Here is an 18,335-nt window from a genome sequence, read left to right as displayed (position 1 = left end):
TTTGGTTAGAAATGCAAAATTTGAGATTAATTCTTTGTTCGACATTGTAAATATCGAAACGCCTTACTGAGGTGTACCGAATTAAGTAGCGGTTGTAAGCAAACTGGTTGACAGATCGCACTCATATTTACCATAGTAATTAAGGACAGTCCTAGAAACTTAGCAAAATATATATTTTTGAAATATCATTCCTGGTGCCAATTTCCTGATACTTTTTTGTCACAATGTATTTACAGTGTCACCTGAGAAAGATTAGTGTGTTTGCAAATAGCTTTACAGAATTTTTCAACGTAAATATTCGGAATACTAAGCCTAAATATAAATATTATATAAATAGTCTGGGTATTGTAAGACGCTTTAATATTTTGATGAATAAAACTACTCATATAAAACCCCCCGCATAAGTGAAACATTTATACATACTTACATCTCATAAACTGGAAAAGTATTTTCGCTCTGAAGGAAGAGACGTCTTGTCGAAAATGAATTCCATTACAAATGAGACATTTTTTGCTGAGTTCAGTTGAGTACAAACATGTCTACATACATATGTATATAAGTGACGATCGTAATATGTATAACGGTAATTTTAAAGTTTTAAATTGAATGGACAAAAGAATTCTATTGGAAGCATTGGTGGTACATTCTTCATAGTACTGTATTTCCAATACTCATTAAAACTAATTATGCCGCTAATATATCTTACAACTCAACTCTACTTAAGTTGAAATTTTGCACTTCGATGCTTCGAAAACAACTCAACCTTTATTTTAGTTGAAATTTTGAACTTCCATGTTAGCGAAAAAAACTGAACTTCTACTTTAGTTGAAATTTTGCACTTCGGTGTATCAAAAAAAAAACTCAATTTGTCAAGATATTTTCAATACTCAATAATTATTGCTGACAACTCAACTCAACCTTACTTTAGTTGAAATTTTGCACTACGGTGTTACCGAAATCAACTCAATATGACAAGAGTTGACTTGTGATCAACTTTTTACTTTGTGTTTATGTCTATAACTTTCTGAACATACACCTATAATAATTAAAAGTTCAGTATAAATATTACTTTACTGTTCAACTAGCTTACTCAACTTACAACTCTAATTTTGCATTTTAATCCTTCGAAAACAATTCAACCGCTACTTCAGTTTAAATTTTGTACTTCGGTGTTATCAAAAACAACTCAACCTGTTCAAACCTTTTGTGTTGTTATCCTATTTCAGCTTATTTATGTGTTGTTCACAGCTATCAACAATTTTGAAAACATACAACTAATTACTAAATATAAATTACTTTACTGTTCCACTAGTCGCACTATTGATAGTGGTTAAGGGAGTTGTAAATATTTATAATTTCAAAATGGAAGCCTCAGCTGTCTCTTGAGGTTGCAAAAGCGATGCTTGGGTTACAGCAACTGTATAAAGGAATGGATTAAGAATTGGCATTCTTAAATTAGTACAGTATGCTATTTTGAATGCGCCAGTCTGAGTCAAATTTGATCACATTTTACTTTGCTGAAATTTCCTACGATTAAAGTTTCCAAAAATGAATGTAAATTATAAAGTAGAGAACTTTCTTTCAAAATAATTTAAATATCGTTTTTTCTTAATTTATTTAGTAAAACTTGTTAATAACTAAACATAAACTACGAGTATCTTTACAAATGATTTTCAGTGCCCAACAACAATGCTTACTATACACATGCAATAGCATACTTGAAGAATTTCTTCAAAACAGACATTACAGCCTAACATTAAAACTATGCAGTCCCAACACGCCTTAAAATAACCAACTTTCATAGAAAGCCGGCCAGTCTGCCACGTAGGCATAACTCGGAAAACCTTGAATGAACTTTTCATAACCGTCGGTACGCACCACCGCCTGATGTACCCAATGAGCACCTATGCCGATTTCCAAATTTTGTGTGGTGGAGTCAGTAGTCTAAAGTAGTGTGAGGTAAACAAACATTTAATTAATAAATAATTTGGAAACTATGTATAGTGATTCGTTAGATTACCTCCATATCAATGTAGAAATCTAATGGACTCGTATCATTGCCATATGAGTAGTAGATGAAGTAGGGTGGTTCCCAATTATCACGAATCATTGTATCGTTGAACGACCAATTAGTAATTTTAGCTGGTTCCTTCGGTCCGATAAATATTGTCATATGATCGGGACCGGTAAGCGTAAAGCTATAACGGCTGGTATTGGATGCGTCCACTTCCGTTTTGGATGTCAACGTTAGTGTTGGCTTTACGCCGGGTATATTGGGCTCCTCATCGATGGGTATCCAAAAGCTGTTTTCTCTGTAAAAAAATATAACAAAAATTATATTTAGAATCTTATCTTATTTTTAGACCCTCTAAGACTGCCCCTTTAAAGCGCGACTACTAACCTTGCTTTGTACCAACGATGGTTGAATATTGGCATGCCACAGAAGAGCTCATTGTTGCAGACATCATTTACTTTATGCTTTTCGCCAATGCTCTTGATATTTTCTGAAATATTTTCATTGACAAAATATGATCAAAAATGTCTCAAAATAATTTTAATGCTTACCATCCACAATGTGTATACGCCGATCCTGCGCATATATATAAACGCCCGATTCATTCACACGTTCAGTGCCGTCGGCATTATGTAGTATACGCTTGGCATGCTGTCATATTTTATTATAAAAATTATTATTAAATTATAACAGTATCTTTATTTTCCATTTACGTGTATACTTACGAGTAGCGAGTAACGCTGTGCGGCTACTTTGGGCGTATATGGGAAACCAACTGGAGTGACCGCTAGTATTATGAAGAATAGTGTGACGCCTAAGAAACAAAGCGCGATCGTACGTGTTTTGCGGAAGAACGAGTAGAGTGGCATCTAAGCGTACAATCAAGTAGAGAATAAAGAAATTTTATGGAATATTATGCATTTTCTTCAAAGCACTAAATAAGTTAATCTTACTATGAAGCCGGCGAATAGGCATGTAAATAAAATCGCTATTCCAGCAATTATAATATCTGGATTAGAAGCAGATCCTGATCGTCCCATCATCGGTATCATTGTAAAGAAAATTTCTTGTGCTACTGAGGTATAGTAAAGGAACGGCAGCGCTTGGCAAATAATAACGGCGATGGCGAACCAATAAGCTGCGAGAGGAAGAAGTACATATGTATTTTAATAAAAGTAGTAATAACTTATAGAAAGAAGTATGAATATTAAAAAATAATAAAAAATACAATACAAAGAAAAACGTTAACTTTGGTTGCATGGAAGCTAAAATATTCTTAAAAACTAACAGCCGGAAAATACTTCGTCAAGGTAACTTGTCAAATAAAAAAGTTTTTATACAGGGGCTTGAGTTTGATCGATTCGCTTGTATGACAGCTATATAATACAGTGAGTGGATACCGGCGAATCAGACAAATGGGCAGATGCTTGGGTAGAAAAACGTGAGCAAAGTTTCAGATCGACATCTAAAAAGTCGAGGGACTAGTCCCTAGTATATATTATTAGACAGACACAGGCGGACATGACTAAATTATCTAATTCAGGCCAAAAATATTCGGTTACTATTGAGTGGCAGCGATTTCCATCCACAGTAACGTGCCGGTCTTGATCATCCCGGAAGAAGTACGGCCCAATGATGCCGCCGGCCCATAAACCGCAACAAACCGAATTTTTTTCGGAATGCAACGGTGACTCATGGAGTACGTGTGGATTGCTGTCTGACCAATAACGAATATTTTGTTTATTGACGCAGCTATTCAGCCAGAAATGAGCCTCATCGCTGAAGATGATTTTTCGATGAAGATCTGGATCATTTTCAAGCTGTTGCTCAGTCCAATTTACGAACATACGACGACTCTGGTGGTCAAGCGGCTTCAGTTCTTGCGTCAATTTGATCTTATAAGAATGTAGGCCAAGATCTTTCTGCAAAATTTGTCACAAGAGATGCCCAACGCTTGAGAACGACGTGGGAGAGGCCTCTCCTCAATTGATGCGCTAGCGGCAGCAATATTCTCAACATTAAGGGCACTTTTTTGTCTCACTGGCACGGTAACATTTTGTACTATGCCTGTGGATTCACATTTTTCCACTAAACGTCCAATTGTTGATCTGACAGGACGACCATAAATTGGACGTAGCGCTCTTAAAGTTGAGGCCACTGACTCCGAATTTCGGTAGTAAATTTTAATAATTTCGACTCATTGTTGGACGGTATATCTTTCGATGATAAAATGGAAAATCTTTATAAAAAGAAATGTCAAAATAACGTGGAATGATATGGCGTCATATGCTGTTCCTATCGGTCGAATTTTCTAGCGTTCCTATTGGAAAACCCGTCAGCTATATCTGAAACGGACCTATATCGTCTTCGTGACGAAACCAACACTCCACCAAAGAAAAACACAATTTGCTTACCTCTACGATGCCATTTTGTAATCAAATTAATGATGAGAGCTGCTATGTCGAAGAATACAGCGAGCATAAACATGAAAGCCGAACGCACATTAAACGCTGTAAGGATGATCGTTAGCAAAATGAGCATTAGACAATGTGAATGCATGAAAAGTTGAATGCGAAAGCCCAAACTCAGCAGATCCTTTGAGTAAAACAAAAATGATATTAATTTCAGTAAACTAGAACAATTGTAGAACTCACCTTCTTTGTACGCTCCAAGAATAATGACGGAAAGATGGCCATGCAGAAAAATATTGGACAAAAGTAGAGACCAAATATTAACCATGTTTGACTAAACCAAGTCATAGAGCGTCCAACACCGTCCATAAATACGGCAATAATTAAAGCAAAAACTGCGCCCAAGGAGAGTGAGAGTAATTGTACGGCAAACGCGAGAGCGTAACGACGAATGACGGCCAACCAGCCAAGACCCGAACGTGCTGACATGAAGAAGAGCGACACACCGATGGCACATACAGCTATCACACAAACAACGCTATTGACAATGATACTGGTGTTTAGCGTGTAGTACAGTATAAACCAACCGAGAAAATCATAGAAAATAACATGACCCGCTTCATTGCCCTAAGTGGGAGTTAATAGCGAGAAGAGTTATGTAAAGTGGTAATGCATTTTATTACGGGGACTTACTGTTGGATTTTCCAATTCTGGTGCGTTAGCTATAGATCTGGCTAGATGTAAGATATTATCGCCTGTATTTTGTAGTGAACCTTTCGGCAGGATATTGAAACGATCAAACTCCGTGTGATAGACATAACCATTATAGGTATAAGCCATATCCAAACCTAAACAATTAAAAAAATAAAAATGTTAACAAAAATGACCGGTTAGGTAGTGCTGTTTAAAGCTTACCAGGTACACCGCCGTAATCACGGAAAATTCGAAAATCTGTATCGGATGGTATGAAGTCATTCTGAAATAGTTCCTCTGCCAAGGTAGTTGCAAAGGGATGTGGCACTTTGCGGTAATAGTTCATGAGCCATGGATTGCCAGGTCCGGACTGGAATAGTAATTCGCGACCTCCCGAACCGGCAGCATCCAAATTGATTAGTGCTCTGTGTTAGCAAGTGCGTTTAGTTAATAAGATCAATATTCTTATTTCCACTCTCTACTTACTTGCAATTTTTGGCCCACTTATGCTGTGTTATAAATCCATGTGACGCCTGCAACGGATTCTCTTCGGCACCATTGAAAAGGAACACAATGGGATTTTGTAGTGGTCCACTCGATTTGGCGATAACACGTAACACCTCCAGCATTGTTGCCACCATCGAAGTATCATCGCCAGCACCCGGACTACCTGGCGCGCTGTCGAAGTGCGCATTTATGAGTAGATAATTTTCACTTGTATTATTTTTCGCACTCAATTTGGCGACAACATTTTGTACACCCTGATACATATTCAACATGGTCCAATGAATATATGAACCGGTCGCTACTTGTACATCGATTTCCAGTTCGAAATAATCGCTCATTTGTGCCTTAACCTTGTTGATTTCGGCGACTAGCAGCTCAACAGCTTTTACCTCATTCGCTTCACTGCCCACCACCTTCGGACCGAGACGTGCTAAGTTGACTACAATTTGTTCGGCACGTTCGGCTATATATGAGTCGGAATTTGTGGCCTCATCTTTAAGTGTTAGCGGTGTGGGTAAACGTACAACTTGTGTGAGAACTATGCTCAGGTAGAGTATAAACCAAAAGGCGGTGAAAAGCGGCGCATAATACCAGCCCAGTTTTTTTGGTACCTCAAAATCAACATCGATGTGATACTTCGATTTGAACTGGAATTAATAGCAGAGAATTGGGAATACTTTACTATTAACATAGTTTATGTTTGTAATTAATTTATGTTAAAAAAGTTTGCGGCAGTTAATTGTAACAAACTCTACTTTAGCACTATTCTTCTTTCTGATAGTCATCAGCTTCCGGTAGTGCATCTATTTTTATCCCGCTCCTAATTGTAGGCAACATTTAATAGAAGTTTTTAATATGTCGATTACTTGGCTGTTATTTTGTGAAGGAGCTGGTCTAATGTTAGGTTGTCAAATATCTCCCTTCCGTATTTTTGCGGAAAATATCGAGTTAGACCGGCATGTGGCATCTCGTGGCATCGATCAGAAGATGGAAGTTAGTCATCAAACCATTTTAAGTCATCTGCAGAAGGCTGGATACACAAAAAACCTTGATTTTTGGGTGCCGCAGGATTTGACGCAGAAAAACTTTCTCGACCGAATCAACGCCTGCGATATGCTGCTGAAACGGAACGAAATCGACCCATTTTTGAAGCGGATGGTGACTGGCGACGAAAAATAGATCACATACGATAATATCAAGCGAAAATGGCCGTGGTTGAAGGTCGATAAATCGTCCCAATCAGTGGCAAAGCCAGGAGTGACGACCAGAAAGGTTTGGCTGTGTGTTTGGTGGGATTGGAAGGGCATCATCCACTATGAGCTGCTCCCATGTGGCCAGACGCTTAATTCTACAATCTACTGCGCACAACTGGACCGCTTGAAGCAGGCGATCGACCAGAAGCGTCCAGAATTGACCAACAGGAAGGGTGTAGTGGTCCACCAGGATAACACCAGAACGCACACTTCGTTGATGACTCGTCAGAAGCTAAGGGAGCTCGGATGGGAGGTTTTATCGCATCGACCATATAGCCCAGACATAGCGCCAAGTGATTACCACCTGTTCGTGTCCATGGGGAACGTCCTTGTTGGTGTAATGTTGAACTCAAAAGAGGCTTGTGAGAGTGTCTGTCCGAGTTCCTCGCAAATAAGGAGGGTGCTTCTACGGGGAGGGTATTACGAAGTTGCTGTCTAGATGGAAACAGATTATCGAAAGAAACGGCGTTTATTTGAACTAAATCCGATCACTGTTACACTTTTTATAACGCATTGAATAAAAGAGCAAAAAAGCGGAAGGGATATTTGACAACCTTATGTGTTGGCAAAGGTATCTCAAAACTATAAAGAAACAATATCTTTAACATATATTTCAAAAGTAAAAAAAAAAATCAAGTTGCCTACATTTCAGCAATTCAATGAACTTATTATTCAAGTACTCAAGGTCACATATTTGCATTAGATTACGGTATCAAAAAAATTTAGCCGCGAGTTCCTTGCAAAATGTTGTAAAAATAATTGTACATAACCTTTCGCAATAATGCTTTACAATTACCTTAAATACAAGTATAATCATCATCATTTGAAGCGATTATTTCAGATTAGCTGATTTTTCTGAGTGTATACATACTTACATATATATATTATCAAATGCGCCTACGATTACGACTGCCATTAAGCATTTGTATTTATGTCTACAAATAATGCTAGAATCTGTGGTTCCAGCAAATAACTGCTAGGCACTCGAAACACAGCAAAAGCAATAATGCAAAGTAATTAAAGCAATTAATCCTTTAAATGATTAATTAATTGCTTGCTAATCTAATCAACGGTCAACAATAATGGGCGACAGCAACATGCTCAGACGCGTGCAATATTTCTGTGGTCAACTCTGCGGCGACAAAAGATAAGTAGAAGTGCTGTAAATAAATACTAATATGATTCGGTGAATCGTGTGTCTCTAAGCAAAGCAATATTTATTAGCGCTTTTCTTTGAAGTTATCCTCTTTTAAGTTTGCTTGTTCTTGCACGAGCGTTTGTTGCCGCCAAAGGCCATAAAATATTGGCAATTATTTCAACGAAAGTGTGGTGTATGCCATACATACATATATGTATGTATGTATATGTTTATAATAGGAGCCAATATAGACTACTCAGAAGTACATTTAATGGTCAGTGACTTCGGTTGGTGATGTAATGCATTTTATAATTGCTATTTGTAGTGCTCAATGAAGCGCAAAAATACTCGATTAAATATTTGGATTGTTATTTTAATTACTCTTAAAACATTTCAGATTTTGCCAAATATCAAAATGTCACAAATAGTAAAAGGTTTGTATTGTATTTATATAGATTTTATTTTTATACTCTTCCAATTTGTTGCTACAGAGTATAATAGTTTTGTTTAACTTAGTACAAAATAATTACGAGTTCATAGATGTAAAATGGATGATATCGGAAGATACCCTGCTCACTCTTCAAATAATGATACTATTCAAAACTACTTAAAGGGCGATGAATCAATAGCTAAATATGCCAGCGACGTTAAATTTAGCTCCGAGATGGTATGGGAAGGTTTTATGGGAGCATGACACCGTACACTTTTTAATGAAATCACTTATCTCGGGACCCGATGAACAGATTTCGATTTTATTTATTGATTTTAGAAATATCGGTCAATGTGTGTGATATATACTCGTAATACTATTGAAATTCAGAAAAATCGTATTCTGACTATAGTATTTCTCTGTGTCAAAAATGGGATGAATCGGGTCAATTCTTCCCTGAGCTCCCATATAGCTTATATAAAGGTTTTCGAACTTCCGGCTGACTTTATGCAGCATATATCAGTCAATATTTGAATTATTTCAATGAAAATTACAGAATGTGTTTTACTCATAACAGTGTATCTTTGTGCATAAAAGAGAGTCCAGTGAGTCCAGATCCTGAGGACGTGACTCAATGAAGTTAAAAACCTATCAGTCAATCTAATAACCAATGAGGTCGATTTTTTCGATTTAATATAGGTTTCCTTTAAAAATGTGGGATAATCAGTGCCTACCTTTTAGATATACTATACATACATATTATATTTTATCAGAAACAGAAGATTACTTTTGAGTAGAGAAACGCTTTGGTGTATAAAACGCTTTTTGCTGTAGTTTCTTAAGCGTTTTTCTCAAAATATTCTTTGAAATTTAGTGAAAACCGTTTGACTTTTTACTTGCTGTCGATTATTATTTTACTTCTTAATGGAACATTTTTACTTTCTTATTGAAGAATATGTATGTATGTCTACAAGATGATTTTTGAAAATTCGAATTGTTTTCGGAAATATATGTACTTATGCAGACATTGGCATCCAAACTGGTTTGGTCGGTCTTTTCCAAAAAAAAAAATTAAAAAAATAAATTACGCTAAACTGTTTTTTTCTCAAAATTATATCTTTCAAAATATTACCCATGATTTCTCAGCTTCTACTAAACCGATTTACCTGATATTTTTAAAGATGCTTCTTTATAAACTTTTTCATGTCTGGAACTATTACTATTGTTCACAAATTCGAAAAATTACCAAAAAGTTGTATGTTTCCAGGCAGCCGCCATTTCATGAGGAATTTTGTTTCACCTTTTCCGTAGAATCAGACATTGTGTCGTCATTCGAGATTAATAATTATTATTTTTGTTAGGAGAATTGAAATCGTGGGTATGGTCACGTAGCAATTTTTTGAGACCCCCCACTTCATCAGTTGCTAATTTTTGAAATTTCTGACGTTTTTTTTTATTAATTTTTGGGTTTTTCCTATGTATTCTTGTAATGTTTATAAATAACTAATAAAAAAAATTAATAATAAAAAGATTTTTGCCGTTTCTTTACGACATTTCAAAAATTGCCTGAAATTCATGTGTCTAGAATAGAATACCCCTGAAAATTTACATTCCTTTTTTCAAAGGTTTTTCGGCATTTTTATGAATGAGGAAACACGCAGAATCTAACTTTTTACTATTTACTTATTAAGCATTTAGCTGAAATTATAATTTTTTGAGTAAAAATATTTGCGAGATTTATCGCTCCAATGGCAGCCACGATGAAAAAAGGTAGGCGAATTTGTAGGTAGATGACTATCGTCTGAACTTTTACAAATCTTAAAAATTTCATTTTTTGTATTCTTCTAAACATAAAAACCCGAAATTTCAGATTTTTTTGCGACTACTTTTTTATGAAAAAAGAAATTTTGATATTTTTCAAAAAATACTAGTAGATGCAATAGCGCCCTGTGTGATGAATCTACCATTAAATTTCTAAAGCAAACGATGGAGCCTTGTTTGAGAAATCATGGAGCCTAGTTTAAAAGTGTAGTTTCCAGAAAAACACGTTTGAAAATCAGTTGTGTAAGCCATGCGCTCTGAAGACCTTATTTCATTATACCTGTAACATACTAACTATATTAAATATTGGAAAATTACTTTACCAGTGCAGTTTATGAATTCTCTAGATTGGATTTGTGCAAAGAACTAAAACGATGTTTTGAAACCGTCGCTTCGGATGACCCGTTTAACTCCAAATTTTATTCAAGTATTAAGTTTTTACTTTTTCTTTTTAATTTTTAATTTTTAGTACTTAATTATACTTACACTCATTTTTGTTTTAGAACTCCAATAACTTAACCGGCAACAGCAAATGTTTCTTCACAACTTCACAAAACCACACACAATTTTGGGAAATATCGCTTGAATAATTTCACAAAGTTTCGTTAAACTTTTTTATAAAAACATGCCATATGAACTCACTGTACAAACTGTTTTAGAAAATATACACTATTTTTCGTTATCTTTGTTCACAAATTTTTCGTTTTTTTAAATTTGCTTTCAGATTGTTAGCTAAACAACACAAATGACCCGAGATCCTGTACGATCTACAGGCTTTGCAAATCTTTTGGATTTGAATTTTTCACTTTCCACTTCCGCGTAGTGTTGTTTTGATTTCCGACTACACTAGTTGAACGTCTTTCAACCACCGACTTTCACATCGAATTGAAGTTTTGATTCGTACGCACCAAGCTCAAATAATAACTGATTTGGAAAAATAACACGGGTACAAATGATCATAAATTTTTATGTATAACTGTGTGTATATAAATATGCTTCGACGGTATTGTCGTTTGTAATATAGTGTTTGGGGATTGTAAAACAGAAATAACAACAATTATCTAAAAATTTCGATATCTGAAGTGATAAAACAGCGACACACTACAGCGTTGAAATCCATATTTCTGTTTCATTCCTTAATTTTTTTTATGAACCTAAATTGGTGTATGACAGTATTGATTTCTTTATAACTAGTGCTATCTGCAATACTGTGCTTTTATATAGCTGTGTACATACATATGTACATTTATGAGTGTTGATAAAATTTCTATACTTTTTGAGATATATTTTGGCGTAAGGAATTCAGTTGGAATAATCAAGCATTGTTATTATTTTTTTCAAAATTTTAAATATTTCTTATTTTCATATTTTCACATTTTTATATATAATATGTACCATTTTTTTAAATTTCGTGAGTAAACTTTTTGAAAAAAAAACTTATTTTTAATAATTTTTTTGTTCTATCTTCGAAAGGCTTGAATATCTGTTCCGCCCGATTTTGGGAGCATGTCTTAGCTAAAAATAAGCGAAATGCGCCTAATTGTAGGCAACATTGTTTTATTTTGTTGGCCGGATTAACAAAAAAAGGGAGATAATGTCATCTAAAGCATGTCAAATCTACATAAAATAATTATTTATCTGCTTTTTACTATATATTGTCTATTTGTATAATAAGTTTATTGTTTTAATCAAATATTGGGGACTGTGTCTTCGCTAGAAAAATAATTTGGACATCATTAATTCAATAACCGAATTTATATAGCTTTCTCATATCATAAATATTATCTGGTAACCCAAAATAACGTTTTTATAACCGAATCTGTACGTCGTTCAACAATTCAATACAAGGATTTTAAAATTTGGCGCTTTTGTTGTAGTTTTTTTTGTGACTTTATTTTACGATAAACATTAAACATTTTTATCTTTACGAGGTACCCAAGTTGTTCTTATTTCTCTAATATACATATATGACTTGTTAGAGATATGGATTAATGACATTATTGCAAGTAAAGTCATAAACAATTGTCGCATCGCCACGGTGGCTATCTAATTAATGGATAATTATTTACCCAAGTAGCAGCAGGAATTGCTTTAAGCTTCTTCGGAGACTATAAAATGTTTCGAAGAAGAGAACCGGCTATCTGTTCAAATAAACTTAGTCAGCAGCTATACTAAACACGTTATCATACAATATGAAGCATATTTATAAGATTTCACAAAACAAAAAATATAGGAAAATAGCCCTGGACATTTTGAAAGGTATCAAAAGTGGTTTCATGAAAAATTCGGGTCAATACCTTTCTGTCGGATAAGTGGATATCGGACCACTATAGAATATAATATAGCTATCATACAAAATGACCGATCCAACTCAAGTCCTTGTATGGGAAACCTTTGTAGTTGACGAGATAATTGCACAAAATTTGGCACTTTGACTTCATACCAGATCACTTGCATCATGGAGTCGCCAAACCAAACTCTGGATCTTCTTCTCTGCCCATATACTGACGAGGTAGTAGTGGGTTCGAAGAAGCTGTTGGAGGAGAGTGGCAGTGAGCTTCTTCATGGATGGGTCAAAGCTTGGGGGGAAGATTGGTGGAGGGATTTACTGTCAGGAACTCTTTATCAACTCCAGCTTCAGACTTCCAGACTGTTGCAGTGTTTTCCTAGCTAAGGTTCTAGCCATTAAGGTAGCAGTAGATTTACTGTTCCGGAGTGCAGCCTACTTCAGAGAAGTAACCATTCAATCAGATAGCAGGGCGGCAATACTAGCCTTGAACTCATTAACGTTCAGGGTTGGTCATGGAGTGCCTAACCTTGCTATTAATAGTATCGATTCTCTTAGTGATAAGACTGGTACGGGTACGGCGAATTCGCAAGAAATTGTAAAGTTGAAGGCAAGAAAACGCACACTAGAACCGCTATCAGTAGAATGGGTGCAGGTGGGCGCTTCCGTATTCTCCGGTGTTCAACTACTGATAGCTGAGCTTCGTGGCAGCTTGACAGTGCTGGTACACCATCGGACTATGCGCTGTCGTATAATCCTTTTAGCTCAAGAGCGATCGCAAGAGATCTAATGTTCTATTTATTTGCCCTCAGTAAGACTAGCCCATTGTCTTATTGGTGTTGAAGCTGTAAGGCTGGGAATCTTACCAGACACCATTTGCAGACGCTGTATGGAAGAAGACCAGGTGGAAATAACTCAACACATCCTTCTTGACTGTCCCGTGTTTGGGAGGTCAAGACTTTAACACTTGAAAGCGCGTACCTTTAGACATCCCACTGAACTGTCGGGAATGAAAATTAAACGTCTATGCAAAATTGCGTTTCGCCAATTTTTAAGTTCGAAAACAGGACCATTTCTTTTCCTATGGCTTCATAAAGGACTGTTTATAGCAGTGCACGTGCGATTTCTCTATATCAGCTATCTAACCTAACCTTCCTGTTCTTTCTTGCTATTAAAAGGTGATTATAGCTTCCGTGTAGTCGAAGTTAACTTTTTTTCTTGTTTTCACAAATATATTTTTTATTTAGTTTTATTTGACTTCAGAAGTTTTTTTTGGGTTATTACGAATATTACTTTCTGATTTTCAGTTTTTTGCTTTTTAATAAAATTTTTTCAAAGCCTCACAATATTTAAATATTTTTCGGGGTTTCCCAGTATTTATCACCACATATGTATGTATATATTTTTTCTTCTACCGCACACTGAGCAGGAATACTGTTTTAATTTATGCGGCGTTGCATGCACCTTTCGTTGGAATGCACGGTTTTGCACTGACTGTGTGAAGCTGGTGGCTAATGGAAAGACGCCACAATACAAACTTGTCAACATTGAAGAAGATTCACAATTACGGGTCGCTCATTACTGCGAACGTGCGACAATTATATTGTTTGCCTTACGTGTGTAAATCGAGCCAGCCGGCCACTCCCCAAATGTTTATGTTGCACTTGTTTAGATTCTTTTCATTAAAATTTCGCGTTGATTTTCCGCTGTTTGCTGTTTTTTTAAATATTATTTGTTTACTTTTTGTTGTAAATCAGTTTTAATTGTTGTATCAAATAGCTGAAAAAATTGCGGATTCACTGCCCGTCTGCCCGCGAACTGACCAACCTTTTTTCCACCCACACTTTGAGATTTGTTGCATCATCACTGGTTGGGTGCTTTTGTTTATCGTATTTGTTTGTATTGCCATTTGTTGTTGTTTATTTTTGACATTTATTTCGAAAACTTTCGATTTACATTTGTTTGTGCCATCAAATTTCAATGTTCACTGCACATCAAATAGCGGCTGTGTAAATTACTGTGAAATTAAATGTCGCACAGTGGTTAGCAAGTGAGTAAATATAGGAGAGAAAATAATTAGCAGCTCGTTAAATATTTTATTTGAAGTTTTTGGTTAAGGTTCTGATAGCTTAATCTAGTCTAGTCTAAAATCCATGAGTTGTTCTTTAACAACTGACAATATTTGATGATGGCAGAGTAGCAAAGAAACGATTTTTATACTCGACTAAAATTGCTCTGGAGGTTGTAACGTAGATGTTAACAAGGAAGAAAAACCATTTCGAGATCTTTACTCGTTAGATCGTGAAGAAAAGAACTATAGAAGTATTCACTAATTCTGAGCTGGTTTAACTACTATTATTACAGAGATAATCCCTGGGAGACTTGGTTGATCGAAAATGGAGGCGCAGAAGCGGCAAATCGTAGGCAGCCATATTTAAATCATCATTAAGAACATTGTTCTTTCAGGTGATAACCGAGTTAAGCCTTATCAAGCAACTCAGTGGATTTCGTAAAAACTTTTTTTCCAATCCAGGTACGAAATGTCTCTTAAGTTGGAACAGTTGGGAGCCGTCGAATATATCACGTCTCATACGACTGAAGGCTGGGATTTCGCAAAGATAACATTCCAAATAATGGTCTCATTAACCTCTGCTCATGCTCTTCATTTCGTCGAATTCACTTCTTAAGGGTAGGAGCCCTTAGTAATATCTAAGTTCCCCTTTGTTTAGAAGTTCGAGTATAGCAGTTTTGTTCTGTGGCCTTTCAACACTACTCCAAAGTAACTTCGTAGTATGCTCTGTGTTGCTAGTGTTTCAAAACCTGAGCTCTTCAGCTAGGGTCCATTGCTTTAAACAACTATTGAAGGAGCACAATAGTCTATGGAGGTTTACAGAAATTGTGTTCTTAGATGCCCGGGGCAACTCGTTTGCCTTATCGTTTCGTTTTATTCTTATATTGCGGCTTGACTGTTCACTAAACGGTCTATAGACTTGCAGCTTAAAACAGAATCCCTCTTGGGAGACTCAGTCCTTAATTTCTTTCTATTTCAGTGCAAAAAAAAAAATTTTCGACTTTCTTAACGGATATTCCATATCTGAAAAATATGCGTATACCAAATCATTAACCGATTTTAAATCAATTTAATATATTATAAGAGGTCAAACAGACCAAAAATGAGAGCAGAAAAATATCTATTTAACTTATTTTCTTTCATAATAACACACTGTACCTCACATGGCAATCGGAGCACTTACCGACAGTGATGGGTAAATAGTTCAGTTATTTGCAAAGTGACATTAAAGTTTGTTTTATTTTGTTAAACTAAACAGTCAATTGTCCGTTGCGGTTGAATGCATTTGGTTACCTTTTTTGTTAATCTATTTTTGTTACTCACCCAAACATTGGTCATTGCTTGTATACAATATGTCAGCGTAGGAGGAACATACATATGTACATATGTATAAGCATTTGGAAGTACAGTAGATTCCGGTTATAACGACTTTCAAGGGACCGACGATTTTACGTCGTTATACCCGGAGGACGCAATAACCAGAAGGAACAAAAAAAATTTTTGTTTTTATTTTATGGTTGCCACGTTCGTAATAGGCTTTTAAAATAAAACAAATTAATTTTTAAATCAAAACCAAAAATTTAATTCAATAACCTTGGTTTTTCAAAATAGGTCGTATACATATAAGGGATATTCATAAACTTAATATAACTAGATTAATTTCTTTTCTTTTACTTTTTATTCTTAATTTAAATAATGAGTAATTTTTGATTGTTTTGCAGTCGTTTTGACATGTAAAAACAGTCGCGCACCGCATTATATAAACGAGAGATGCTGTGCGTTAAACTCTCGTCATTAAAATTCGAATGGACAAATCTATTTAGTAGTTCTGCAGACTTCAGTGCCTCCAAAACGCTAGGTGCTGACTCATCTTCATTTCGATCTTCCACGTTGTCATCGCTATCCTGTCCATCATCTAATATATTTTCAACAATTCTATCTTCGGAAGGTTCCTCACAAGTCGCCATGCCATTGTCAATAAGAACATATTCATCCATTTCTTCCTTTGAAATCAGTAGCTCATTTTTTAGAGCTCTTGCCCGAACCGATAGAGGATTGTCATCTTCGATTTCAATATCATTTGAGCATGAGCTGCTGGAACCATCTAAATTTTCTTCTGAAAGCCCAGAATGCTAAAAACAATTCGCAATTGTCAATGGTGAAAGTTGTTGCCATGCATCATTTATCATTAAAATGGCATCAAGTATGGTTATTTTCGGGTAATTTTCATCTTTGTTTTCATCCATATTGCTGATTATTTTAAGAACAAGATTTTTCCGAAAAGTTGATTTAATCACTCGAATTATGCCTTGATCCATTGGTTGTAATACAGATGTCGTATTTGGTGGAAGGAAAACTAATGTGATATTCGTTAGGTTACTAATTTGGGGATGGGCTGGACAATTATCAACTAATAACAATATCTTCTTTTTCTGCTTTTTTAGTTCAGTATCCCAATCCAGTACCCAATTAATAAAAATTGTAGATGTCATCCATGCCCGGCGATTACTATAGTAGTCAACAGGCAAAGACTGAACATTTTTAAAGCATCTAGGTCGCTTTGATTTTCCAATAACCAATAAATGCTTTTTAATATTACCACTCATATTGGCTACAACAAGTACAGTTATCCTTTCCTTGGACAGCTTCCCTCCAGTGCATTTTTCAACTATAAATTAAAATTTCAATAAACAGATTTCTTCAAAATAATTTTCCTTCTCACCTTTAAATTTTAATGTTTTGTCTGGAGTTAATTTGTAGAATAGTCCAGTTTCGTCGGCATTAAAAATTTCCTCATCAGTGAAATCTTTTCGTAGTATAGGCCAAACCTTTGTAAGCCACTCGCTAACATCGATTTTGTGTACAGACAAAGATTCTCCACTGACTGTACCGCCGACAATATTATGCCTGACCTTAAAGCGGCTTATCCAACTCACGGTACAATTAAAATTTTCAATTTTAAATTGCTTAGCGAAAAAATTTGCTTTTTCTTGAAGCAGTGGACTACTTAATGGGATTCCTCGACTGCGTTGCAATATGAACCACTGTAACAATGCTTTGTCCACTTGATCTTGAGTTGAAGCTCTGACGCGTTTCGGCTTTAAGATATTACTATTAAATAACGTTTTAATTTTTGTTTATTTTTTTTTGATTGTGGCAATTGTTGTGTGGCTCACGCAGAATTCTTTTGCCAGAGTAAAGTTGCGCTCACCGGCTTCCAGGCGCCAAATAATTTGCATTTTTTCTTCAACAGAGACGGCTAAAACTGGCAGAGAGTAGTGAGAGTGTAATGGAAGCCATACACGCACCAATTAGTTGGTTGATTGAGTTGGGCTAGAAATTGCCCTTGTCGCTACATACGACACAACTTTTAATACAATTTTGAGGTCAACTTCATTTTGAATATTCACTTCGTTGCTTAAACATGAGTTCGAAAGTTGTTGCTTTACTTATTATATATGATGCGCTCTCTTCGATAGCCGAAATTAAATGGCGAAATCGTTTGAAATCATACGACCAACCCAAACACAATCCAACTAACACAACCAAATTGACAAAATATCATAAAAAATTTGATGTTCATCCAATCAGTTGGTACAACTCATACAACTGCCCCATATAAGTACATACGTAACAATCAGTTGTACAATTCGATGAAATTGGTACAATAATTGGTGCGTGTATGCCTTTCATAAGAGCTTTTGTGTCGC

The 18,335-nt window shown here is 35.6% G+C and overlaps 1 protein-coding gene across 1 annotated transcript; it reads right to left on the bottom strand.

The window, feature by feature from the left end:
• Nucleotides 1-1,587: 1,587 nt before the first annotated feature.
• On the bottom strand, nucleotides 1,588-14,019 carry LOC105224583 (endoplasmic reticulum metallopeptidase 1). Its single transcript, XM_049451843.1, has 13 exons — nucleotides 13,899-14,019; nucleotides 10,754-10,917; nucleotides 5,605-6,272; nucleotides 5,341-5,543; nucleotides 5,119-5,273; nucleotides 4,669-5,052; nucleotides 4,429-4,609; nucleotides 2,968-3,152; nucleotides 2,740-2,883; nucleotides 2,566-2,665; nucleotides 2,402-2,504; nucleotides 2,021-2,312; nucleotides 1,588-1,944 (listed from the first exon to the last, which is right to left on the bottom strand). The coding sequence occupies exons 2-13, from the start codon at nucleotides 10,757-10,759 to the stop codon at nucleotides 1,783-1,785; spliced, it is 2,583 nt and encodes an 860-aa protein (XP_049307800.1). The 5' UTR covers nucleotides 10,760-10,917; nucleotides 13,899-14,019; the 3' UTR covers nucleotides 1,588-1,782.
• Nucleotides 14,020-18,335: the final 4,316 nt, after the last annotated feature.

This window comes from Bactrocera dorsalis, chromosome 3, assembly GCF_023373825.1.
Source record: "Bactrocera dorsalis isolate Fly_Bdor chromosome 3, ASM2337382v1, whole genome shotgun sequence".
NCBI lineage: Eukaryota > Metazoa > Arthropoda > Insecta > Diptera > Tephritidae > Bactrocera > Bactrocera dorsalis.
Note: the sequence above shows the minus strand (reverse complement) of the source record. Positions and strands in the feature narration are given on the sequence as shown.